This window comes from Podarcis filfolensis (genome assembly GCF_964270895.1).
Source record: "Podarcis filfolensis genome assembly, chromosome: 2".
Taxonomy (NCBI): domain Eukaryota; kingdom Metazoa; phylum Chordata; class Lepidosauria; order Squamata; family Lacertidae; genus Podarcis; species Podarcis filfolensis.
The window spans coordinates 109,648,390-109,675,477 of record NC_139605.1 but is presented as its reverse complement, the minus strand read 5'-3'; the positions used below and the strand labels follow the sequence as shown (position 1 = coordinate 109,675,477).

The 27,088-nt window shown below is 47.1% G+C and overlaps 2 protein-coding genes across 2 annotated transcripts; one reads left to right on the top strand and one right to left on the bottom strand.

The window, feature by feature from the left end:
• The first annotated feature begins 242 nt into the window (after window positions 1-242).
• On the top strand, window positions 243-6,814 carry LOC310755681 (aquaporin-6-like). The gene is made up of 4 exons (XM_083598985.1): window positions 243-782; window positions 1,447-1,605; window positions 4,335-4,415; window positions 4,969-6,814. The coding sequence occupies exons 1-4, from the start codon at window positions 423-425 to the stop codon at window positions 5,167-5,169; spliced, it is 801 nt and encodes a 266-aa protein (XP_083455111.1). The 5' UTR covers window positions 243-422; the 3' UTR covers window positions 5,170-6,814.
• Window positions 6,815-14,425: 7,611 nt separating this feature from the next.
• Window positions 14,426-25,639, bottom strand: LOC310755680 (aquaporin-5-like). Its single transcript, XM_083598984.1, has 4 exons — window positions 24,877-25,639; window positions 20,031-20,195; window positions 18,151-18,231; window positions 14,426-14,929 (listed from the first exon to the last, which is right to left on the bottom strand). The coding sequence occupies exons 1-4, from the start codon at window positions 25,237-25,239 to the stop codon at window positions 14,732-14,734; spliced, it is 807 nt and encodes a 268-aa protein (XP_083455110.1). The 5' UTR covers window positions 25,240-25,639; the 3' UTR covers window positions 14,426-14,731.
• Between the last annotated feature and the right edge of the window lie 1,449 nt (window positions 25,640-27,088).

Sequence of the window (27,088 nt, the reverse complement as noted above, 5' to 3'; positions counted from 1 at the left end):
TTAGCACGTCTGGATTGGCTTTTGCCTGAACGGAAGGATTTTAAGGAGGTGCCGAGTTCAGAAGGTGCCTACTGGCTGTCAATAGGCAGGGAGTTTCCAAGTAGGCACTGCCACCCTAAAAGTTTGATTCCTTACGAGTACAGAATGATTATTATATATGTTGTGTTGCCTCTCCCCATGTTTCCAAAGGAGGAGCCAGCAGACCACAAATTTCCCATTATCTCCATCCCTTCAGGAATGTGGGCGGTGCCATACAGAGAGGTGGGAAAATAAAGGCTGCTGTGACATAAACCTGAAGTTTCCTGGTCCAGCCCAGTATGTTGCAAGCACTCGCTTGTTTTCTTAGTGCTTGAGCATCAGGAAAGGAATCAAGAGGCGAGGCAGAATCCACACACAGAGCTGTCTTCCAACCTCTTTTCAGGATGTGGAGGGAACTGCGGATGGTGGCTTTTTACCGGGCTGTCTTTGCAGAAATCCTGGCCACCGCCATCTTTGTCTTCTTTGGCCTGGGCTCGGAGTTGAATTGGCCAGAGAAGCCCTCTGTGCTGCAGACTGCCATCACCTTCAACTTGGCCGCAGCCACCGCTGTCCAGATCGCCTGGCATGCCAGCGGATCCCACCTCAACCCTGCAGTGACCTTGGCCTTCCTGCTTGGTTCTCGCATATCGTTGGCGAGGGCAGCCTGCTATATACTTGCCCAGATGGTCGGAGGCATTGTCGGAGCAGCTGTCCTTTACGAGGTGACTCCTGAGGACATCCGAGGAAGTTTAGGCACCAGTACGGTACGTCTGTCTCCATTTCTGTCTTCTGAATGTTTGCCGTCGTCGGGAAAGGCAAGGATGAGGAAAGGCCTGTCTAAAACAGGAAGGAAAAGAAAGAAAGAATATAGTTACATCACCATACCTTAATATACAGATGTGTGTATTTATGGTCCAGCTCTCACTTCCATACATCACTACTGGGAAAACCATAGCTTTAACTATACGGACCTTTGTTGGCAAGGTGATGTCTCTGCTTTTTAAGATGCTGTCTAGGTTTGTCATTGCTTTTCTCCCAAGAAGCAGGCGTCTTCTAATTTTGTGGCTGCTGTCACCATCTGCAGTGATCATGGAACCCAAGAAAGTAAAATCTCTCACTGCCTCCATTTATCCCCCTTCTATTTGCCAGGAGGTGATGGGACCAGTGGCCATGATCTTAGTTTTTTTGATGTTGAGCTTCAAACCATATTTTGCACTCTCCTCTTTCACCCTCATTAAACCCTCATTAAAAGGTTCTTTAATTCCTCCTCACTTTCTGCCATCAATGTTGTCTCATCTGCATATCTGAGGTTGTTGATATTTCTTCTGGCAATCTTAATTCCATAAATCTAAGAGATTGGCAGCTTTGGTGATGGCATACCATGATCCCACGAAAGCTCTTTCACTATTTCCTCTTCCTCCTCCCCAGGTGAGGGTCAACGTCTCATCCGGACAAGCTGTGTCCATCGAGCTCATTTTGACATTGCAGCTGGTTCTAAGCTATCTTGTGTCCACCGATAGCAGCCGAAACAAAGGTTCTCCAGCTATCATGATCGGTGTCTCCGTTGCCCTGGGACACTTAATTGGGGTAAGTGGAGGACCTGGGGCAGTTTAAAAACTACAGGGGATCTGATGAGCAAAGGAAGAAGTAGCTCTTGCTGATGACCAACTAATCTGTAGAATGCTGGAAGGAGATGCTCAAATTACACAGAGTACTCCTGTCCAATGCAAAATAAAAATCAGAAGGGAAAGTTATGTTTAACTAGGTGCTCATTAAGAGCTGAATGCTCTTTAGAAGCAAGGTGTTAGGTAAAGGTAAAGGGACCCCTGACCATTAGGTCCAGTCGTGGCCAACTCTGGGGTTGCAGCGCTCATCTCACTTTATTGGCCGAGGGAGCCGGCGTACAGCTGGTCATGTGGCCAGCAGGACTAAGCCACTTCTGGCGAACCAGAGCAGCGCATGGAAACGCCGTTTACCTTCCCGCTGGAGCGGTACCAATTTATCTACTTGCACTTTGATGTGCTTTCAAACTGCTAGGTTGGCAGGAGCAGGGACTGAGCAACGGGAGCTCACCCCGTCGCGGGGATTCGAACCGCCAACCTTCTGATCGGCAAGTCCTAGGTTCTGTGGTTTAACCCACAGTGCCACCCAAGTTTAAATAGGAAACGTGTTAATTTTCTGACAAACCACCCAGGTTTACTGGAGGGATTGGTTTATAAATTGCACACAGAGGCAGTGGTAAATGGCAATTTTGTTCTGTTGTTTCGTTTTATTGGGGGAATAGTGGCAGCAGGCAGGCCCAAGGCATCTTCACACCCACCCCATGGCGCCCCTGAGTGGCAGTAAGAGTGAGCCCCCAAATCCTATGATCATTAGTATTATGGGCCTCCCCGACTGAGAACTTATAGACATAATCTAGATATGGGTTAACTCTCGAATGGGTGAGATCCTGGAGAGCACATTACCCAAAGAGTGCAGAGAACGCCACAGATTGCAGCGTGTGGATCTTCCAGACATGTGCAGAACTAATGTGAGCCCATTGATTACAAGAGAGGGGAAGCACAGCAGCAATTCTGCAAGTAGCCTAAGCTACTCCATTCTCAGAAGTCAGTCACGAGGTGGGGAACCTACAGAGGGGTCTTCTGATCAGGGCCGGATTTAGTTTTGATGAGGCCCTAAGCTACTGAAGGTAATGGGGCCCTTTATATGTCCAGCTGTCCTTCGTCAACAACAAATTGTCACTGGTTTTTGTGTTGAATATATGCTATATGGTAATTTATGGACCTAACAGGTATCTAAAGCCGTTTGCACAGGTTGCCGTGCAACCAGTCCATGCAGAATGTAGGCACCCTGTACAGTGGTACCTCTGGTTGCAAACGGGATCCGTTCCGGAGGCCCGTTCGCAACCTGAAAAGAACGCAACCCGCGCCTGCGCATGTGCGGGTTGCGATTCACCGCTTCTGCGCATGCACGTGACATCATTTTGCGCATCTGCGCATGCGTGAGCGGCGAAACCCAGAAGTAACCCTTTCTGGTACTTCCGGGTCGCCGCGGGACGCAACCTGAAAATGCGCAACCTGAAGCAAACATAACATGAGGTATGACTGTATATAGAAAAGAGCAAACCAGTGATATTTTAGGGAGCAGGCTAGCAAGCGGAGCCAATTACTTACATCACAGGACCCTACACAACACAAAACACTGTTGCTGCTTGTAGGTTTTATTTTATTTGTTTTTTATCTTATATTTTGGAAATGTACATCCAGGTTTTTTTCCCTTTACATTTTTGGGGGGTCCCAAGAAAGTGGGGCCCTAAGCTACAGCTTGTTTAGCTTGTACGTAAATCCGGCACTGATTCTGATGACTCCAGTCCTAATGAGTAAGGGCTCATCCGGACTTCCTATTCTGCCACATTCCTAGGCACAGGTCCAAGCTTTAAAGTGTTGTGTCCGGCGTTTTCCCTGTGAACACCCACTCTTTGGAACAAATGGTAATCCGCAGGGAACCTGAACTTCTGTTTGCTCCGATTTAGCATTAAAGAATGGATTTTCATGGGGGAAAGCGCGGGGGGGGGGACGACAACACAAAAAGAAGCACACGCCTGTGCCTAGAAAGCATATGGCAAAACGTAATTGTGGATGAGCCCTGACTGTAGGTGACTTGTAGAAATCTGGATCCGGGGACCTGCTATAGCAGGGATGGGGAACCTGTGGCCCTTCAAGTTGTTTGTGAGAATCTAGCTCCCATCAGCCTCAGCCAGCATGGCCAGTGGTAAGGAGTGATGGGCACTGCAGTTCACCAATATCTGGAGGGCTGCAGGATCTCCATCCCTGAGCTCTTGGCATGTTTGTTTTCTCCAAAATTATTGGAGCTCGAAGTGGTGCATCTGATGCCCTTCACTTTATGGAGATTCAGAGAAGGGTGGGGAATGAACCCTGCAAAATATGCTTGTCCAGACACATCTCTCTCTCTCTCTTTTTTTATAAATATTTATTGAATTTTCCAATTTTATACAAACACAAAAAGAAAAAGAAAAATATTAAAAACAAATCAATTTCAATAACAGTTTTTCAATAACATGTTTCTTTGACTTCCTCATACCTCCCCTTCTTGTTTTCTAGTTCAAATTGTTAATCCAGCAAATCCTAATCTCTTAACATTCCTTTTAACTAACACCTTATATTCCAATCAACTTTTTAAATTTTATGATTTAGACAATTTTAATCCCAGTTATTTTTATCATAACAGCTAGAGACCACATAAATTCAATCCAGCATCTTTCAAAGTTCACATCTCTTCCCATTTCTCCTTCCTAGCATTACTACACCACCTGTTCCATGAATCCAGCCAAATCCTTTGGCCGTTCAGTTGTAGTCGGGAATTTTACAAAGCAATGGGTAAGTCGCCTCCTTTCTGACCCTTTTGCCCCTGTTACCTTGAAGCCAGAAGGGAGCGGGGATTGTGTCCATGGGGTGGAGATTCAGCCACCACCTGGGATGGCCCAAGGCCTAAAAGAGGCCCCGATTCTCCTCACAGAACCTATATAGGAGAGCCCATATGATATTGAGCGACAGAATAATCTGGCCACAATAAGGAAATTTTATCCATGGTATGATTATTGTCCACCTAGTCATTTGACACTCCGGCACCCTATTTGCAAAATTTAACAATTCCAAAATACAGAGGTGCTTTCACTTTCGCAAGATTGTATATACAGTACTGCCTTTGGCTGTACTTGAGGGTTGATTTCAAAAAATTCCTCTGCAAAAACAGTTAAATGTATGGAATGAATGTGGCCTAATTTCCCTGGATCACGGCCCCTTCCTTTCATTATGATTCTTTTGTACCCCTGTGAAGTGGGAACAAGTGATGTTTTGGGTAAATGAACTGCAGCCTCCTCTAGCCTCCCATCCCATCAGCACAAACTGTTTCTTCTCTTTGTCCCTGCAGATATTCTGGGTGGGGCCACTGGCTGGTGCAGTCCTGGCCTTTGTGCTTTATTCCTTTGTCCTTCACCACGACCCAAAGACCTTTGCGGAACGACTGGCTATTCTCAGGGGCAGCTATGATGCAGAACCTTCGGAGAAGGAGAAAGACCAGCCAACAGACTCTGTATCTCTGCCCATGCCCAGCCTTGTACATAGACTCTAGACTCCTAGGAGCATGCCATGGAAGAACGTCGACGGCTCCTCCTGTTTTTAGGAAGGACTAAGTGAGAAACCACTCTTCTCTCTCTGGCCACGAGAGGGCTCCAAGTGCCTTTTCTCTCAAATCTGAAGTCAGATTGCATATGCACGGTGCCAAATTTGCAATGACTCTTTTTAGCAAGAGGAATGCCAGACAATAGGAATGGATCTATGGTGTTGTATGGCCAGCAGGAGGCACTGTGTTAACATGCGTATGCAATGCAGCGGAAGGGCAGAGAGGAAGCCAGTTCAGAGGCCCATCGCTTGCGGCGTCCAATGACTGTGAACGCTGGCAGCTAAGGTAGCAATGATGGTGCTCTCGAGGTTTAAGTCTGCCGTCATCTGTGCAAAACCAACTAGACCAGGCTTCCTCAACCTCGGCCCTCCAGATGTTTTTGGCCTACAACTCCCATGCTCCCTAGCTAGCAGGACCAGTGGTCAGGGATGATGGGAATTGTCGTCTCAAAACATCTGGAGGGCCGAGGTTGAAGAAGCCTGAACTAGACTGTGAGCAGTAGGGTCTCGACTCGCAGACTTTTCAAGTGTCCCAGGGACAGTCCCAGATTTACAGAAGCTACCCGGTTTCTGATTTGATCCCAGAATGTCCCACTTTCCCTTAGGACAACCCTATTTGCATCGGAGACACGTTGGAGGGGATGCGACTTTTGATGGGGCCTCAGTTGACGAGGGTGGCGCTGTGGTCTAAACATCTGAGCCTCTTGGGCTTGCCGATCAGGAGGTCGGCGGTTCGAATCCCCACAACGGGGTGAGCTCCCGTTGCTCTGTCCCAGCTCCTGCCAACCTAGCAGTTTGAAAGCATGCCAGTGCAAGTAGATAAATAGGCACCGCTGTGGCGGGAAGGTAAACAATGTTTCCATGCACTCTGGCTTCCGTCATGGTGTTCCATTGTGCCAGAAGCAGTTTAGCTATGCTGGCCATATGACCCGGAAAGCTGTCTGTGGACAAACGCCGGCTCCCTTTGGCCTGAAAACGAGATGTGCTCTGCAACCCCATTGTCGCCTTTGACTGGACTTAACCGTCCAGGGGTCCTTTACCTTTACCTTTTACCTCTACCCATGCAGTCACCCACCATATAAAGCAGCACAGGTTGTACACATTGCAAACTCATACATTCTACTGAGCGCACCAGTCTCTTTCCTTAGCTTACTGTCAAAGCAGCATCAGGGATGCTCTTAGCTATGGACGTTTATTTCCATCATTGGTAGTCCTTCGCACCTGCTGTGCTCTTCATGACTCCATGTATGCATTGCTATTCATGCTCAGCAGAGATCCATTTAAATCAATGGCCATGACTAACTAAGGTTTACTAATTTTAGTGGGCCTACCCTGGGAAAAACTTAGCTGGGTACAACCCTACATTTCCAAAGTACTTCCAGAAGGAGCGTATTTTTACGGGATGCCATGACCTTATCACAGCAGCAAATGGAGTGATTTTCTAGTCGTAAGACCTTTACTGCTGGCACGGCAGAAGGACAACGATTGAAGGAGGTTCTGCTGTATACTTTGCTGTGCATAATATAAGCCAGTGAAGCTGAATATTCAGGGAAAAGAAGGGGGGGAATTAAAGCACTGTGGGTTAAACCACAGAGCCTAGGGCTTGCCGATCAGAAGGTTGGCAGTTCGAATCCCCGCGACAGGGTGAGGCCCGTTGCCCGGTCCCTGCTCCTGCCAACCTAGCAGTTCGAAAGCACATCAAAGTGCAAGTAGATAAATAGGTACCACTCCGGTGAGAAGGTAAACAGCGTTTCCGTGTGCTGCTCTGGTTCACCAGAAATGGCTTAGTCATGCTGGCCACATGACCCAGAAGCTGTACGCCGGCTCCCTCGGCCAATCAAGCGAGATGAGCGCCGCAACCCCAGAGTTGGTCACGACTGGACCTAATGGTCAGGGGTCCCTTTACCTTTACCTTTTATCACACAAAGAGACTTAATATGAAATTTAAAAAACTCAGTCTAAATTAGCTAGTTGCATGTTATATACTTAAGCAAAGGCAATGAAATATAGGTGGGTTCCCACGAGGCAAGACACAGTGATAACAGCAAGAACCTTTATTTAACTAACAGAACTGGGCAACAGGGGCAAAGCAACTGCTTATATACATTTCTGAAGGCCTGGGCCACTCCCACTCCCAACATGATTGGCTGGCTAAACTTCCAAGCTGCGAATCATAACTCAAGAGTTTAAGGGCCAATGGCAGAGGCCCAAATCCTGAATTGTTCTGTGATTGAATATCATGTATCGAATCAGAACACAGGGCTCAGAATCCTTAGTCCAGACTCAAGCTCAGGCAAACACAGACCACTGAATACATAACAGGTGGGTTTCAGAGCACACACAGAGTTTCTCACAGAAAGTATGGTCTGACTGAGTACCTTTTCAGAATCCTGGTTAGTTGATTTCAGGAGATCGAAACCTGAGAGTGAAGCCTCTCATTTTTATAGGAAATCTGAGAAGTAATACAAAAAGGGCCCTTTACAGAAGTAGACTATTGTTTTGTTGGTGAGTTATGCTCAGTCTCTGATGGTCTCTGTGGCCAATCAGAACTTTATTTAGAAGCTAGATCAACCACCTTATAAACCCTGCACTTAAAAGGGCTAGCCAGTTCTCACTAGAATCAATGTAAAAAAAGGGGGGGTAGATTAACTTGAGGGTGTTTGCTGGGGAATAAAAACAAAACAAACAGGATGTCTGTCTGCTGCAGACTTCCAGAGAACCGGCCTGATTGGAGATCTTTTAGGGGACACTGCTGATCTTTATAGGAATATAGGATTTGTCATTCTGCCTTCCACCCAGTGAGGAAATAAAAGTGCTGTAATTAGTGCTGTATTTGTCCATTGTCCCTCCAGAATAATAATAATACAGTAATAATAATTTATTATTTAGACCCCGCCCATCTGGCTGAGTTTCCCCAGCCACTCTGGGCGGCTTCCAATCAAGTGTTAAAAACAATACAGCATTAAATATTTAAAACTTCCCTAAACAGCGCTGCCTTCAGGTGTCTTTTAAAAAGAAGATAGTTGCTTATTTGCTTCACATCCGAAGGGAGGGCATTCCACAGGGCGGGCACCACTACTGAGAAGGCCCTCTGTCTGGTTCCCTGTAACTTCACTTCTCGCAATGAGGGAACTGCCAGAAGGCCTTTGGCGCTGGATCTCAGTGTCCGGGCTGAACGATGGGGGTGGAGACGCTCCTTCAGGTATACTGGGCCGAGGCCGTTTAGGGCTTTAAAGGTCAGCACCAACACTTTGAATTGTGCTCGGAAACGTACTGGGAGCCAATGCAGATCTCTCAGGGCCGGTGTTATGTGGTCCCGATGGCCACTCCCAGTCACCAGTCTAGCTGCCGCATTCTGGATTAATTGCAGTTTCCGGGTCACCTTCAAAGGTAGCCCCACGTAGAGCGCATTGCAGTAGTCCAAGCGGGAGATAACTAGAGCATGCACCACTCTGGCAAGACAGTCCGCAGGCAGGTGATCCAGACTCTGCTGAGAGAGACCTCAAAGGTTGGGGATGATGTTTCCCTCCAAACACAGCACATAGAAATGCAAGTTCCTTCCCCACTTCTGTGCACCCAGATATCCCTGCAAGGTGCTGGCAAACCCTCCATGTTATGATGGCCACCTTATTTCCATCTGTTTGCTTACAGCCATTTCCTGATACACACAATGGAGCAGGCAAAGCTTTTAATGGCACAGTGATAAGTGCTGGAAGAGACACTTCACTGTCTTAATTTCTGTGTGTCAGGAAACTGCTAAAAACGCAGGAGTCGTGCCTGTGTTGTTAAGCTTGCGGCATTTGTCTCCTGCCAATCGCGGTGATGGGTGTTTTGCTAGAACGCAGGACTTTAAGACATTTAGAAGATGGGATCTCAAGACAATGTTGCTGTTTACATAACAGCAAGACTCACAGCCATTGGGCATTTCAACTCCTGTTGCATTTCCCCAGAATATTTGGTCTTGGCTGGGCTGGGTTTTGCCTGAGGGTAGATATATTCCTTTTAATATGAGCAAATGTTTTGCTTTGGAATCAAAATGACCAAGGGCTGGAGCAACCCCCATATGAGGAAAGATACGAACTTTTGGCACATTTCAGTTGAGGGACATGGTGTTGTTGTTGTTGTTTAGTCGTTTAGTCGTGTCCGACTCTTCGTGACCCCCTGGACCAGAGCACGCCGGGCACTCCTGTCTTCCACTGCCTCCCGCAGTTTGGTCAAACTCATGCTGGTAGCTTCGAGAACACTGTCCAACCATCTCATCCTCTGTCGTCCCCTTCTCCTTGTGCCCTCCATCTTTCCCAACATCAGGGTCTTTTCCAGGGAGTCTTCTCTTCTCACGCGGTAGGCAAAGTATTGGAGCCTCAGCTTCAGGATCTGTCCTTCCAGTAAGCACTCAGGGCTGATTTCCTTCAGAATGGATAGGTTTGATCTTCTTGCAGTCCATGGGACTCTCAATTGTCTCCTCCAGCACCATAATTCAAAGGCATCAATTCTTCCGCAATTAGCCTTCTTTATGGTCCAGCTCTCACTTCCATACATCACTACTGGGAAAACCATGGCTTTAACTATACGGACCTTTGTTGGCAAGGTGATGTCTCTGCTTTTTAAGATGCTGTCTAGGTTTGTCATTGCTTTTCTCCCAAGAAGCAGGCGTCTTTTAATTTCGTGGCTGCTGTCACCATCTGCAGTGATCATGGAGCCCAAGAAAGTAAAATCTCTCACTGCCTCCATTTCTTCTCCTTCTATTTGCCAGGAGGTGATAGGCCCAGTGGCCATGATCTTCGTTTTTTTGATGTTGAGCTTCAGACCATATTTTGCGCTCTCCTCTTTCACCCTCAATAAAAGGTTCTTTAATTCCTCCTCACTTTCTGCCATCAAGGTTGTGTCATCTGCATATCTGAGGTTGTTGATATTTCTTCCGGCAATCTTTATTCTAGCTAGGGATTCATCCAGCCCAGCCTTTCTGCATATCAGTTAAATAAGCAGGGATTATGCAAGGTGTGGGGAAAATGGAGAAAGTGGTTTTCCCTTTGCCTCTTGTAATACTAGAATCAACCCAGCCAATTGGCGGGGTATGAATGATAAAATTATTATTATTATTAAGTTCCACATGGACAGTGATACTGGAGACAATGCAGCCATCATGACTACTAGGGTTAACTTCCATGAACTGGTCTTATTCTCTTTGAAAAACATCCAAGTTGGTTCTCTTCACGGCATCTTGCAGCAGTAAATTCAGCTATACAGCTGCAAAAGTACCGTGTTTAGTGTGTTTTAAGTGCATTATACAAATCTGACACTAGATGGTGAGCTTATGGCAAATTCAATATATTTTTTAAAACTTTTTTTTTTTAAAAAAAAAAGCATTTTCACACTTTTTTATATGCGTCTGGATTCCACCTTAGTTTAACTGGCCAATGTGTGTGAAGAAGTATGTTATTTTGTTTATTATAAAGGGGCTTCATAGCAACTGTATAATAATTTTATTATTTGTATCCCCAGCTGCCCTGGGCTGCTCCATGTTCTTTTCACCTCCAGGATATAACAGAGAAAATATGGTTAGAAAAGGATACTGGCTCCTTTACCAAAAAGAGAAATCATTCATCTTGATATGATTCAGAGCAGTTTGGAAGAATAAAGACAGCCCTTCCTAAAATCCATATAATCGATGTCAATAAGGGGAAGCATGTTCGCTTTTGAGGCCGACCGAATGCCAGCCTTCATTTTGCGATCCACTTACAATCTCTCGCCCCCTGCTTTGTAGATTTCTCTTTTCTTACAAGGCCAGAGTCCTGTTGAGACAGCTTTTGCATGGAATTGAAATTTCATTTGCCCTATTGACAGCAGGCACGGTCTGGGGGCACGAGGACGTTCCGACTGCAGACAATTTATCTCTGGCTGCAAATTCACCCGCTGTCTTCCCAGCTTAGCTCATGTTACAAAAATGACAGCCCATTTCTTTGGAATGATTAAGAAAATGGACTTTTTTGTCAAGTGGCTTGCACCTCTGCCCTCCCTCCAGCGGCACGTTCCTACAAATTCCTTATGCTGTGCCGTTGCAATGAAAAATTATTTTTGCTGTTAGTCCGGTTGGTCCAGCTGGGAAACATTTTTGCAAAATTATGTCTCTTCTGTGTACTGGCTGTAACCACTCCCAGTCCATGCCTTTGTTTTGTTTCTGTTGATGCTCAAAGGCCAGATACCCTGGGGGGCAGTGTGGTGTACTGGTTAAGAGCGGTAGACTCGTAATCTGGTGAACCGGGTTCGTGTCTCCGCTCCTCCACAAGCAGCTGCTGGGTGATCTTGGGCTAGTCACACTTCTCTGAAGTCTCTCAGCCCCACTCACCTCACAGAGTGTTTGTTGTGGGGGAGGAAGGGAAAGGAGAATGCTAGCCGCTTTGAGACTCCTTCGGGTAGTGATAAAGCGGGATATCAAATCCAAACTCTTCTTCTTCACACAGTCTCTAGAAGCCAACTGAAGTCCTAGCACATTCTTGCTGCCCCTCCAAGTTTGCTTTTCCCAATGTGGTACCCTCCAGATATCTTTTTTGTAAAAAAAAGACTACAACTCCCATCATCCCTGGCATTCCGCCGCCTTGGCTGTGGCTGATGGGAGTTGTAGTCCAAAACATTGTGGGGGGGGGCACCAGGCTGGGGGAGGCTGCTCCAAGGTGCTGGAGAGACTGAGGTTAAGTAAGTGGAAGGCCCCGTCCTCTGCATAAGGAAACAGGGCTTGAAGGCAATTCTCTTCTCTGCTGGCTCGACTGCATAGAATTGTGGCGTTGAAAGGGACCACGAGGGTCATCTAGTCCAACCCCTGCAATGCAGTAATCTTTTGCTCAAGGTGGGACTCAAACCCACAACCCTGAGATTAAGAATCTCATGCTTTACCAGGTCAGATTTGCATTAGGGCCGGATTTAGGTCTGATGAGGCCCTAAGCTACTGAAGGTAATGGGGTCCTTTATATGTCCAGCTGTCTTTTGTCAACAACCAATTGTCGCTGTTTTTTGTGTTGAATATATGCTACATGGTAATTTATGGACCTAATAGGTATCCTAAGCCATAATGGGATCAAAATAAATAAATTATGTATTCCATGAAATCAATCGGTAGGCATAAGACTGATACCCTTAGTCTATGCTGCCTGGTCATCAGTCTACAAGCACTCTTTAATATTAGATAACTGGTACAACAGCTTGGCCGACATTCAACTGGGCTGCACTGCAGTCTGCAGCTCCATGCTACATGTTGCCATGCAACCGGTCCATGCAGAATGTAGGCACCCTATACAGTGGTACCTCGGGTTACATACACTTCAGGTTACATACGCTTCAGGTTACATACGCTTCAGGTTACAGACTCTGCAAACCCAGAAATAGTGCTTCAGGTTAAGAACTTTGCTTCAGGATGAGAACAGAAATCGTGCTCCGGCGGCGCGGCAGCAGCAGGAGGCCCCATTAGCTAAAGTGGTGCTTCAGGTTAAGAACAGTTTCAGGTTAAGTACAGACCTCCGGAACGAATCAAGTTCATTATTTTTCACTCTATAAGACGCACCAGACCACAAGACGCACCTAGCTTTTGGAGGAGGAAAACAAGAAAAAAAATATTCTGAATCTCAGAGGCCAGAACAGCAAGAGGGATCGCTGCGCAGTGAAAGCAGCAATCCCTCTTGCTGTTCTGGCTTCTGTGATAGCTGCACAGCCTGCATTCACTCCATAAGACGCACACACATTTCCCTTTACTTTTTAGGAAGTAAAAAGTGAGTCTTATAGAGCAAAAAATACGGTACTTAACCTGAGGTACCACTGTATATAGAAATGAGCAAACCAGTGATATTTTAGGGAGCAGGTTAGCATTACTTACAGTACATCACAGGTGCCAAAACAACATAAAACACTGTTGCTGTATGTAGATTTTATTTTATTTGTTTTTTTATCTTATATTTTGGAAATGTACATCCAGTGTTTTTTTCTTTTAAGCCCCCCCCCCCAAGAGAGTGGAGCCCTAAGCTATAGCTTGTTTCGCTTATACGTAAATCCGGCACTGCACGGGCTTGTTGTGTGGTGGCCAGTTTGATGCTGCTGCTTTTGCTCCATATATTATTACTACTTTATTGTTATTACTGCTATTTAACATTTAGTTTAGCCCTAGCAGTGTGCTAGGCACTGAAGAGAAGTAACAGAGTCTCTGCCTCCAAAGTGCTTACAATCTACATTCACTGAAGAACAGAGGCAGGAAGGAGAGACCTGGGAATGTCAAAAGACTAGATGCATCAGTTGACGTTGGAGGGTGCGGTCGAGCTAAGACTTCTCATGCTCCAGGCACATGGAAGGCTATTAAACAAAGACACCCGCTCAATAAACAAAGGGATGCCAATGCAATATCCTAGGGCAGGGGTAGGCAACCTAAGCCCCGTGGGCTGGATGCGGCCCAATTGCCTTCTCAATCCGGCCCACGGTCGGTCCAGGAATCAGCGTGTTTTTACATGAATAGAATGTGTCCTTTTATTTAAAATGCATCTCTGGGTTATTTGTGGGGCATAGGAATTTATTCATTCCCCCCCCCCCAATATAGTCCGGCCCACCGCATGGTCTGAGGGACGGTGGATCGGCTCACGGCTGGAAAAGGTTGCTGACCCCTGCCCTAGGGAGATGGTAGGAAAAATCCAGAATGAGGGCAGGGGTGGGAGCTGATCTGCAGGTCTGTAAGGGATGGTTTGAGTAAAGTGATACCTTGGGTTACAGACGCTTCAGGTTACAGACTCCGCTAACCCAGAAATAGTACCTCGGGTTAAGAACTTTGCTTCAGGATGAGAACAGAAATCGTGCTTCGGCGGCGCGGCGGCAGCAGCAGGAGGCCCCATTAGCTAAAGTGGTGCTTCAGGTTAAGAACAGTCAGGTTAAGAACGGACCTCCGGAACGAATTAAGTACGTAACCCGAGGTACCACTGTACTGTTTTTGTTTGGTCCTTCCACCTTAAAACTTTTTAGTTTAGAGAAAAGGCAAGTAAGGGGAGAAATGATGGGAGTTCATATCATTATTCGTAGTATGAAGAAAGTGGGTGGAGGAATGTTTTTCTCCCTCTCTAGTAACACTAGAATTCATGAGCGTCCAGGGAAGCTGAACATTGGGAGGTCCGGGCCAGACAAAAGTGCTTCTTTGCGCAGCACAAAGTTACTTCCTTTCCAAATCTTGGAAAGTTAATAGTCCCTCTCTATTCTACCTTGGTCAGACCACACCTGTGTCCAGTTCTGGGCGCCACAATTTAAGAAGCATATTAACAAGCTGGAACATGTGCAGAAGAAGGCGACCAAGATGATCAAGGGTCTGGAAAGCAAGCCTGATGAGGAACGGTTGAAGGAGCTGGGTTCATTTAGCCTGGATGAAAGGAGGTTTGAGAGTTACAAGAAAGGAGATTCTGACTAAACAGGAAGAACTTTCTGACAGTAAGCGCTGTTTGACAGTGGGTTTGGGCTGGATAACCATCAGAGTCCCTTCCAGCTCAACCGTTCTATGATTCTATGATCCTGTGATCCACCAGTTCCGTTGAGTACTTCTGATCATTCTTCTCCACCCAGTCATCTTCAGGTTGGTAGGTCCCTTTCAGAACATCAAGCCTCTCGGATAGGCTTCTTGTGTCAGGAGCGAGGATGATGTTGTAGATCAGAGAGGCCACAATGCCGCCCGCCAGAGGTCCCACCCAAAAGATCTGAAGAAATGCAAACAAAACATAGGTTTTTGGTGAGTCATTCCTCAATGGAATCATTCCCAAATGGAGCAGCTACAGAGCTGTTTCCCCCCTTCTCGGCCAGTAGGGGTGCTATTGAGGTATACCACACCATCATATAGTTGGAAAGGACCTTGACAAGACAGAAGTACTGTTTTGGGGGGACAGGGGGAGGGCAGGTGTGGAGGACTCCCTGGTCCTGAATGGGGTAACTGTGCCCCTGAAGGACCAGGTGCGCAGCCTGGGAGTCATTTTGGACTCACAGCTGTCCATGGAGGCGCAAGTCAATTCTGTATCTAGGGCAGCTGTCTACCAGCTCCACCTGGTACGCAGGCTGAGACCCTACCTGCCCGCGAACTGTCTCGCCAGAGTGGTGCATGCTTTAGTTATCTCCCGCTTGGACTACTGCAATGCGCTCTATGTGGGGCTACCTTTGAAGGTGACCCAGAAACTACAACTAATCCAGAATGCAGCAGCTAGACTGGTGACTGGGGGCAGCCGCCGAGACCACATAACACCGGTCTTGAAAGACCTACATTGCCTTCTGCCCAGACGCTGAGGTCCAGCGCCGAGGGCCTTCTGGCGGTTCCTTCATTGCGAGAAGCAAAGCTACAGGGAACCAGGCAGAGGGCCTTATCGGTAGTGGCGCCCGCCCTGTGAAACACCCTCCCATCAGATGTCAAAGCGATAAACAACTACCTGACATTCAGAAGACATCTTAAGGCAGCCCTGTTCAGGGAAGTTTTTAATGTGTGACATTTTAGTGTATTTTTTGTCTCTGTGGAAGCCGCCCAGAGTGGCTGGGGAAACCCAGCCAGATGGGCGGGGTACAAATAATAAACTATTATTATTATTATTATTATTATTATTATTATTATTATTATTTCCATCCTCTGCTCAGAATGCATAATGGGGCAAGGAGCCAAGATATGCCAACAATGTTCTGCTGCCAAGTGCAGTCTCTCTATAGCCCATCCCATTGGGACATAGCAGTTGGCCAGAGCAGAGTCAAACGGCTTTGGAACTGTCTCGAGGTGCTCAAAGGAAATGGTTCTGGATCCATGCACGATGTAGCTATACTCTGAAATTCTCTTCTGTTTTGTGCTCATCATTCCTGTTACGTATGGCCAACGTCAGCTCCTGACATCACACATCAACATTATCAACTGGAGCTGCTGTCAGAGATAATAGACAATTGACCGATCCTGCTTGTGCCACTGCCGCATAAACACTGCAAGTATTTTACCCATAGGGAGGAGTTAAGCCTTGAAATGTCTCTGTGATCCCTATAATGCAATTCTCGGGGCACAACAGTACTATTTGTTCCAATTCTGTATAATCACAGGAGACTCTCAAAACAACTCTGAGCCTAACACCCTTTTGTGAAAAAGCATAGTGGAAGAAAAATCTTAGACCTGCACCATAATTTAAAGCATGTTACTTCCTCCAAGGAATCATGGGAAATGCAGTTTGTTAAGGGTACTGCGACGTGCAGCTCTGTTAGATGTAAACTACAATTCCCAGAATTCTGGCAACTGTTGTTTACCCATTAAGGAACTCCAGTGACCCAAGATTCTTCTGTTCCTTATTCTGGGCTGAAAGAAAGGTGAGCCACGTCAAGTCCCTGATCTTGCTAGAGTTGGCTGACTTCCTTTCACATTACTCCAGCATCTAATTTATCACTTGAACATGTAGGCAAATTAAAGGCTGAAGCAAACGGAGGAATGATTATCTCAGGATAACAGATTGTCTAAACAGGGGACCTAAGATAAGGCCCATAGCTCATCTATCAATTTCCACACCCGTATTTCATAAACAACTGATTTTAATTAAGACAGAGCCCGACAAGAATTGAGTCTTGTTTGTATACATCTAATTAATGCACCGGCCATTCATCCATGTGCCAGGGCCTGGAAGACAGAATCTTGCCCTTTCTATGCCCGTTTTCTAACACCCTGGAAATCTGCTGCTAATCGAGGATGAGGGTGGTAGAAAATCAGACCCTCCAAGTGCCCCAATTTTCCAGGGACAGTTGTGGATTTACAGAAGCTGTCCTGGTTTCTGATTTGATCCCGGAATGTCCCTCTTTTCCTCAGGATGTCCCTATTTTCATCAGAGAAATGTTGAAGGGTATGGTAGGATGTTCCTATTTTCTTTGGAGAAATGTTGGATGATATGGCATACCCCCAATGTTTCTCTGATGAAAATAGAGACTTAGTCAATCACCACCATCATCATTTATATTCTGGCCATCGGTGACTGGGTTGTCTCAGCCACTCTCGGCAGTTTCCAACATATATTAAGGTAAAGGTAAAGGTACCCCTGACCATTAGGTCCAGCTGCAGACGACTCGGGGTTGCGGCGCTCATCTCGCTTTATTGGCCGAGGGAGCTGGCGTTTGTGGCTTCCGGGTCATGTGGCCAGCATGACTGAGCCTCATCTGGTGAACCAGAGCAGCGCATGGAAACGCCGTTTAACTTCCCGCCAGAGCATTACCTATTTATCTACTTGCACTTTGAGGTGCTTTTGAACTGCTAGGTTGGCAGGAGCAGGGACCGAGCAACGGGAGCTCACCCCGTCGCGGGGATTCGAATTGCCGACCTTCTGATCAGCAAGCCCTAGGCTCAGTGGTTTAGACCACAGCGCCACCCGCGTCCCTCCAACATATATTAAAACATAATAAAGTATTAAGCATTTTTTTAAAATCTCCTAAAAAAGACTGCCTTCAGATGTCTTCTAAAGGTTGTATAGTTACTTATCTCCTTAGCTCAGGGCTTGCATAACTCCATACCCTCCAATATTTCTTCAATGAAAATAGGGACATCCTAAGAAAAATCGTGAAATAGGGACACTTGGAGGGTTATGTGACCCCCGAGCCTAAGAGATAAGTAACTTTAGAAGACATCTGAAGGTAGCCCTGTGTTGGGAATTTTTTTTTGGGTTTTTTTAGTGTTTAATGTTTTGTTATGTTTTTATATATGTTGGAAGCCACTCAGAGTGACTGGGACAACCTAGTCAGATGGGCAAGGTATAAATAATAAAATTATTATGTTTATGGAATAGGACGTCCCTATTTTCATCAGAGAAACGTCGGAAAATGTGGGGGAAGGTGGGAATGTCTACTTGTGTCCTTCATCTCCTAGCAATATCAGGGCCCATCACAAGCCTGAAGTCTCAGGTGGTAGCTGGATGGAAGCACTTACCCAGTGATCTTGGAAGTTTGCCATTATGACAGCGGGGCCAAAAGACCGTGCAGGATTCATCGAGCAGCCCGTGAAATAGATCTGGAAGGTAATAATGGTGGGGAAATGTCATTGCTTAATGATGGGTAGAGCAAAAGGTCCTAACAGCTTTCCATATTTTATTGCAATGTTTTTGTAAGTAACTCGCCCTGGGGTCTAGCGTTGAAGGTAGTGGCAGCCTGGTGCCCATTGGGACTGGCAGGGAAAACAGCAGGGAGGTCAACTGTAGGTGGCGCCAGAGAGCCAATGACAGGCAGAGCCAACTGATGCTTGCTTTGCTCCCATCCTTCTTCCTGCTGAGTTCTATGATGGCAGCACAAAGGAGAAAGAATATGACAGCTAGCGCCACCCCTAGCCCTAGATGACACTTGGAAAACAGGCAGATGGGGGGCTGGTTAGGGGCAGACAGAGGTTGGTGGGGCAATGCCCCATTCCCCCTAACAGACCAGCTTCCACTGGGTGAAGGGCAGGTACAAAATCAAATAGAACAACAGTAATTGTCGTTATGGGCACCCACAGAGACAATGGAGTGCCCCTCCAGAGGTGAATTCAAACCGCTGCAATAGTATCACTTACATGACCTCCCTGGGGCACAAGCCTGGGCAGTGGGTATGGAGGTCCTGGGCTGCCCAGACAATAATACTGCTTTCTCGGCCTTGCAGATGTGCTCCAAAGGAAAGCAGAGCAATACGTTTGACCCCAGCTTGGAGGCAGGAGTTGAATAGACATGCAAGACGCCATCCAACCGTCTTAGGGACTCCACTCCAGATGTGTGTTGAGTTTACCCCTTAGCCTTTTCTTCTCCTGAAGATATCCCTCAAGGCAGTGGAGGTTTGGGACCAGAGTTTTGCTTCTCCTAGATGGGCTACCTTCCCAGGTTGACTGGCCCCATCTTCTCCTCACTTCCCTGTACAGCATGTGCAGAAACAGCCTCCTTGACCGTTTCACTGGCAAAATGCTGGATAGCTTTTATATGAAGGAACCAGGCCACTGGTTCTACACACATGGTTCCTCCATACACTTATTACTGGCTAATAGGAGCACCAGGGACCTTGCCTGTATTTTTTGCTGTATAAGACTCACTTTTTCCCTCCTAAAAAGTAAGGGGAAATGTCTTATGGAGCGAATGCAAGACTGCACAGCTATCACAGAAGCCAGAACAGCAAGAGGGATTGCTGCTTTCACTGCGCAGCGATCCCTCTTGCTGTTCTGGCTTCTGAGATTCAGAATATTTTTTTTCTTGTTTTCCTCCTCCAAAAACTTGGTGTGTCTTGTGGTCTGGTGCGTCTTATAGAGCGAACAATACAGTAGTTCCGTTCCACCTTAAAAGGAGCAGGCATGACTGGTGTGCCACATGCCTGTTTACTTCCAGCACTTGCTGGGAACTTCCGTTTGTATATAGCTTTTTTGTTACTGCTGTTTTGCTGGAGACGAAAGGAAGCAGACATGTTTTCCTCTGTTCCTGAACTATGCTGAATAAAATGCTGTACTTTATGCTTACACATTTCTCTGTCCGCCTCTTCAGCTGTGAGAAGATTTACACACTCTGCTGATAGAGCGTGCACGGGTCTCTAAACGTATCTGAGGCTCGTGTCGCTGATTGATGCTGTTCCAAGGGAGACCGAGTGCCGGCCGGGGGCTGGAGCCAGCTGGGGGCCTGCCTGATGCCTGCCTGATGCCCCCGTCTTCTCGGCAGTTTCCCAACACTGCCTTCCACCACCACCACCCCAATTGCCATAGCACCCCCTGCTGGAATGCAATGGTAAAGAACCGTGGAGCCATCTCATCTGAGGAACACACCCTGTACCATTGCTCTGCCCGGCTGAGATAACAACACTCACCCCTAGGAAATGGCCGACCGTGACTGACAGTCCGATAGATAATGCCGGAGAGCCCACAGCATCAGTTCTGCGGCTGTCCGTCGAGGCGAAGACGCAGAGGACCAGCAGGAAGGTCAGAATCAGCTCTACTGCCACTGCCTGTCCGGCTCCTGTGTTGTTGTGCAGCTGCAAAGATTAGGGAAGTTGTGAAGGAGGAGGTAGCCTTTGAGCCTTGGCAAAGGCGGAGAGAGACAGCAGACACAATTACCATCCCTCTCCCCCCAGCGGCAGCATTTAGTGAACAAAAGTTAGGTGGCCCCCATGGGGTTGATTTCCAGGAACAGCTGACAATTCCAAGGGTTGGTCGGGCCATAAAACACCGACTTGCCGGCTTAGCATGGACGGGCTGCCCTGCTGAATGACGCAGCTAATTATGTGCCCATCCGTCTGATCGTCTCGGAAGCCCTCCCAGGCCCAAATGTGTGTTTTTCCAGCAGGATCAGCACCAAAGGAGAAATCGAGAGTCTAGTAATCAAGTCGTGCTGGTGTTCGCTGGAGCCCTGCCAGCAACTAACTTCTAAAGGAAATAGGAGTATCTGGATATAACAAGTCGGCTTAGAAGCTTCTACACTTGCTAACCTGCCGGCCAGCTTCATCATCGCAGAAGCACCCAGTGCCAGTGGCGTAGCGTGGGTTGTCAGCACCCGGGGCAAGGCAAGTAATTTGCGCCCCCTAACCCGTGGATTTGCGCCCCCTAACCCGTGGATTTGCCCTAACCCCAGATGTTGCGCCCGGTGCGGCCGGCCCCCCCTGCACCCCCCACGCTACGCCACTGCCCAGTGCTGGTTCTCTAGGGCACGGGATGGAGAACCCTCTATGCTCCTCTCAGGGGTTGCTGGACTACAAGCCCCCATCACTCTCTTGACCGCTGGCCATGCTGGCTGGTGCTGCTGGGAACTGAAGTGTGCCAACATCAGAAGAACAGCAAGTTGCCCCCATCCCTGCTCTAGGGTGGCTGGATTCAATGGAGGACAAAGACCCCGTGTCCCGGTTGCACAGAATTTTGGCAAGTGGTGCTTTTTCTCACTCCTCTTTGGCAAGATGCGTAGGCCGACATCCCCTGTTGTTTAAAGGAAAACCTGTAACTGACCTCTTTGGGCACTTTGGAGATAAAAAAGGGTGGTTTTTGGTGGTTTCGTTATGTCTCAATAATAATAATTTTGTTATTTATACCCTGCCCATCTAGCTGGGTTTCCCCTGACATTCTGGGCAGCTTCCAGCACATATAATAAAACCTTATAAACGTCCCGATACAAGGTTGCCTTCAGATGTCTTCTAAAAATCAGATAGTTGTTTATTTCCTTGACATCCGATACAAGGTTGCCTTCATATGTCTTCTAAAAACTAGATACAGTCATACCTCGGGTTACAGAATCTTCAGGTTGCGTTTTTTGGGGTTACAGACGCACCGAAACCCGAAAGTACCGGAACGGGTTACTTCTGGGTTTTGGCGGTCGCACATGCACAAAAGTGCTAAATCACGCTTTGCGCATGAGTAGAAGCGCAGAATTGCAACCCATGCATGCACAGACGCGGCGCTGCGGGTTGTGAACGCTGCAGGTTGCGAACGTGCCTCCCGCACAGATCACGTTTGCAACCCGAGCATCCACTGTAGTTGTTTATTTCCTTGACATCCACAGGACAGGTGCCACTACTGAGAAGGCCCTCTGCCTGGTTCCCTGTAACCTCGCTTCTCACAGTGAGGGAACCGCCAGAAGGCCCTCGGAGCTGGACCTCAGTGTCCGGGCTGAACGATGGGGGGTGGAGACACCCCTTTAGCATCTGTAAGCTGATCTGTCCTCTGTTTTAAACTGTGTATGCGTTATGACAGCCCTATAAGTACAGTGGTACCTTGGGCTACATACGCTTCAAGTTACATACGCTTCAGGTTACAGCCTCCGCTAACCCAGAAATAGTACCTCAAGTTAAGAACTTTGCTTCAGGATAAGAACAGAAATTGTGCAGCAGCGGGAGGCCCCATTAACTAAAGTGGTGCTTCAGGTTAAGAACAGTTTCAGGTTAAGTACGGACCTCTGGAACGAATTAAGTACTTAACCTGAGGTACCACTGTATACTGTTTCCCCTTTGCTGTGTTCTTTTGAGAAATGCACCACTAATGCACTATTATTGCATTGAGAATACATCGCAGATGTCCGCAATAAAACCCACTGGTCTGGAGAGGCCCCCAGTCACTTCTGAGATGTTCCATTCTGATTCTGGATTTATGGCTGCCATTGCCAGAGAAGATCCCTTCCCACTTTTTCAAGCAAGGGAATGCAGTCCCTTGGGATGGTGATATTGTACCTACCTAAAGATCCAAAGAGAATTGTACAGCGGTACCTCGGGTTACAGACACTTCAGGTTACAGACTCCGCTAACCCAGAAATAGTACCTTGGGTTTAGAATTTTGCTTCAGGATGAGAACAGAAATCGCGCGGTGGCGGCAGTGGGAGGCCCCATTAGCCAAAGTGATACCTCAGGTTAAGAACAGTTTCAGGTTGAGAATGGACCTCCAGAACGAATTAAGTTCTTAACCCGAGGTACCACTGTAGTTGGAATCAAGACCATGCCGGTGTGCCAAAGTTTTCATAGCACTCTGCTGGAGAGCCTGTAAATGATCTAGATTCGCCGGGCCACTGAAATAACCAGAAGCAACTTGCACTGCTCTGATTGTGGCTGAGGACAAGCACAATGCCTTGGCTGAACTCCACATCCCTTTGTATAGCTGCCAAAAACCTTCTGCAATCGAAGCTCAGGCTTTTTTGGCATCACCCCAGCTATCTCCTCTCCAGCCTAACCCTATTGGCTTTAGGCAAGAGGGTTGTTCACATGTTACGATGGACACGGGTTCATCGTACTCTACACCTGCACAAGTGCTTGTCTAAAACAATGTACACTTGTGCATTTGTGCATTTGTGCAGTCCAGCTATTGTGTACACAGGCACACAGACTGCACACTTGTTCAATGTAAGGTGTAGACACCCCTAAGGCCTGGCAATACAGTCGTACCTTGGATCTCAAACGCCTTGGCTCCTGAACAAATTGGCTCCCGAGCGATTGAAACCCGGAAGTGAGTGCTCTGGTTTTCTAACATTCTTTTGGAACCTGAACGTCCGACACGGGTTTTCCACGGCTTCTGATTGGCTGCAGGAGCTTCCTGCAGCCAATCAGAAGTCGTGCTTTGGTTTCTGAATGTTTTGGAAGTTGAACGGACTTCCGGAACAGATTCCGTTTGACTTCCAAGGTACGACTGTATATGTGTTGTAGTTGTTGTAGTTGTTGTTGTTGTTGTGTGTAAAGAAAGCAGGAAGAAAACAAAGCACATAAAACACAACATAATATATTAAGTACAATATTAACTGTATAATTAAAAACAATGTAATTTTTTTATTAAAAAAATAGTGGGAAATATAGAATAATTATATTAAAATGTTAGAAAACAACATAAAGTATTAATAATTTTTAAATTAAGACAGGATCCTGTGCCAACAAGCTTTTGCTGCTGCACAAAATCCTCTAATTGCTGATAATAACTGGCAGTGAGCCACCACTGAGAAGGACAATAGAGGTAATCTCCAGCACTCATCATGAACCCTGATGGATTTTGAAGTCTCCACACTCACAGGACTATAAATTGGCTATAATGCCAATGGGTTTGTAGAATGGCACTTGGCCATGGTGTGCCCCACGATATGATGTTCTTCCAGCCAGGGGAGGGCATAACATGTTCCCTCCAGGCAGCATTAGGGATGGGAAATTTATGGCTTTCCAGATGTTTTTGGACTCCAACTCCCATTAGCCCCAGCCAGCATGGTCAATAGTCACAGACCCTGCAAGTGTCCCTATTTTCCAGGGACAGTCCCGGATTTAGAGAAGCTGTCCCGGTTTCTGATTTGATCCTGGAATGTCCCAGTTTTCCTTAGGACATCCCTATTTTCATCAGAGAAATGTTGGAGGCCAAAGAGTTATGCGACCCCCAAACCAAGGAGATAATTAACTATACAACTTTCAGGAGGCAGCCCTGTATAGGGAAGTTTTCTTAATGCTTTATAATGTTTTCATATATGCTGAAAGCCGCCTAGAGTAGGGCTGCGATGTGTCTGGAATTTCCCAGACGTAACCAGAACATGGCAGTCAGAAAGAGTCTTTGGGCGAAAACCGGTAGAAGTCTTGATTTTGGCAAACCCCTTAAAAATAACTCCAAAAAAATTCTTTTCTTTTCTGAGATTTTGGGGGGAAAAAGAAGAAGCTTAACATCTTCAGATGGGTGGGGTAATAATATTAATAATAATAATAATAATAATACTATGGAATAGGATGTCCCTATTTTCATCGGCAAAATATTGGAGGGTATATAATCTATGGCAGAGGTCAGCAAACTTTTTCAACAGGGGGCCGGTCCACTGTCCCTCAGACTTTGCGGGGTGGCGGACTATATTTTGAAAAAAGAAAAGAAAAAAAGAGCGAATTCCTATGCCCCACAAATAACCCACAGATGCATTTTAAATAAAAGGACACTTTCTACTCATGTAAAAACACACTGATTCCCAGACTGTCCACGGGCAGGATTGAGAAGGCGATTGGGCCGGATCTGGCCCCAGGCCTTAGTTTGCCTACCCATGATCTACGGTGATGGAAGTTGTAGTTCAGCAACACTGGTAGAGCCTCAGGTTCTCTAACCCTGCATTAGGTGGTTCAATCCTGCGTATGCTTACCTGGTATTAAGACCCACGAAATTTAGCATGACTGACCCCTTGTCATTTTCCTCAGCCAGGACAATAGGAATACATGTGTCAGCAGCACTTACCGCATTGACGGCCAGGGTCCCTCGGATATCGGCTGGAGTGAGCTGGTGGATCACCCCTGCCCCAGCTATCGCTCCCAACATCTGAGCCACAACGTAGGCCACCGATCGTACCACTGAAATTTTTTGTGCCACGAGGAGGGCCACTGTCACCGCTGGGTTGATGTGAGCCCCGCTGACATGGCCCACGGACTGGACGAGGGTGGCGATGGCCAAACCAAAGGCCATGGAAATCTGCACTATCTGTGGGAGTGCCGACGGCCAGTTCAAGGCCGAGCCCACCCCAACAAGCACAAATATCATGGTGGCCAAGAACTCGGCAAAGACGGCTCTGAAAAAGGCCAACGAGCAAGCTTCATTCTTCATGGCAGAAGCGGCAATGGGGAAGTCAAGCCACGGTGCAGAAAGGGATTGCCACGATCTTTCCTTCTGCCAGAGGAAGGATGGGCGGAATATATATCTAGGGAAAGGATGAAAAATAGGGTGGGACTGGGAACGGGAGATGTGGTTCCTGGGAAAGCGCCCATCTCCTGCCTCTGCAACCCTGACCTTCCTTGTTAGTAATACTCAGCTGTGCCATTTTGTTGCTTGGTGATTTATGACCCTGCTTGACTTTCGGTTTGCATGCAGAGAAGGATCCTCCTGAATTCTTCCAAAGAAAACTCCCGCAAAGTGTCCTTCGATTTCGATTTGTATCCTCTCGGTCCCTTTGCATAACGCAGACCTGCCCAGCCTGCGGTCCACCAAGTTAAATGCTGCCCGCCAGTTTCGAATGGCTGCTTGCCAGGGACATTAGTGCTGGTTTTGCTGCCTGCCATCAGAGTCCGTAAAAAAAACACAAAACACACACACACACACACAACAGTGGCATTGCCAAGAACCTGCCAGGCCACAGTGCACACAGCTAGCAGGCTGTGTTCTGCTTGCTGGGTCACAAGATGGGCATACTTCATAAAGCATATTCAAGGTCGCTTCCAAGCAACCTGTTTCTTGTTGTTTTTCAAGCATTCTTCCTGATGGGTTTATGGGGGAAGTTAGATGGCATTGGACCAAGCAGACATTATGTGCGCATTCCAGTGCATTTCTCCATTACTTTCCTTCCAGCAAACAGGGAGGGGAGTGGGTTTGTTGCGCAAGAGCTCCAATCCATTGTAATTGCACAACTCAAATTTGCTAGGTTGAAACCCACCTGAAAATAGCAATAGTCTGTGAGCACTCCAAGAGTCTGGAAATAATTGTGCAAGGACTGCTGAATTTTGCATGACTATTATTATTGTTATTTTTATGATGCCCAGTCCATCTGGCTGGGTATATACTCTGCATCCAGATTGATTTTATTTGCCTGTTTACGTTTCTTTTTCAGATAGATTCCCAAGGTTCCTGTTCCCCCCACAGTTTTAAGTCTTTGTTAGGAGTCATTGATAAAATCAGAAGGAGTCCTTCTAGTACAGGGGTCAGCAAACCTTTTCAGCAGGGGACCGGTCTACTGTCCCTCAGACCTTGTGGGGGGGCCAGACTATATTTTGAAAAAAGAAAAGAAAAAAGAATGAATTCCTGTGCCCCACAAAAAACCCAGAGATGCATTTTAAAGAAAAGCACACATTCTGCTATTCTAAAAACACCAGGCAGGCCCCACAAAAAACATTCTACATTCTACTCATGTAAAAACACGCTGATTCCCAGACCGTCGACGGGCTGGATTGAGAAGGCAATTGGGCCAGATCCGGCCCCTGGGCCTTATTTTGCCTACCCACGTTCTAGTATAACAGACCCTCCAAAATCCTGCAGAGGAAAATTGGGATGCACATTTTTGGGGGCTCCACTCTTGTGGCAGCCAGGTGACTCAAGAGAGAGAGCACAACCCCCGAAAACGGGTGTCTTTTGGGGTCATGTTCTCATGGGAATCAAAAGGGGCCATCCCAGGTTCCAATCAGGCTCGTGTAATTCCGGGATGTCCTGCTCAAAGCAGGACAGTTGAGGGGTATGCTAGCAGTTTTGTTGCTACACCTCTGGGCGGGGACTTCTGCCACCTGCCTCATCTTCAGTTGCCATGTTGCCCCATAACGCGCTTGCTAGCTCCCACCTCAGTCACCATGCATTTGGCAGCTGTGTGAAAGGAAGTCTAGTGTGTAGATCTGGGTGCTTGGAGGGCTCCCACAGGTGAGCAGGAATGCTACAGGGATATAATAGCAAAATCCCATGTGTAACTGTCTGA

Bases quoted from the DNA above. Each gene is read 5' to 3' on its own strand.
- LOC310755681 (XM_083598985.1), top strand. From the start codon at position 423: ATGTGGAGGGAACTGCGGATGGTGGCTTTTTACCGGGCTGTCTTTGCA. The intron at 783-1,446 runs GTACGTCTGTCT...CCTCCTCCCCAG, and splicing joins GAAGTTTAGGCACCAGTACG to GTGAGGGTCAACGTCTCATC. The intron at 1,606-4,334 runs GTAAGTGGAGGA...TCTCCTTCCTAG, and splicing joins CCCTGGGACACTTAATTGGG to CATTACTACACCACCTGTTC.
- LOC310755680 (XM_083598984.1), bottom strand. From the start codon at position 25,239: ATGAAGAATGAAGCTTGCTCGTTGGCCTTTTTCAGAGCCGTCTTTGCC. The intron at 20,196-24,876 runs GTAAGTGCTGCT...TAATCTTTGCAG, and splicing joins GGACCCTGGCCGTCAATGCG to CTGCACAACAACACAGGAGC. The intron at 18,232-20,030 runs GTGAGTGTTGTT...ATTACCTTCCAG, and splicing joins CGGTCGGCCATTTCCTAGGG to ATCTATTTCACGGGCTGCTC.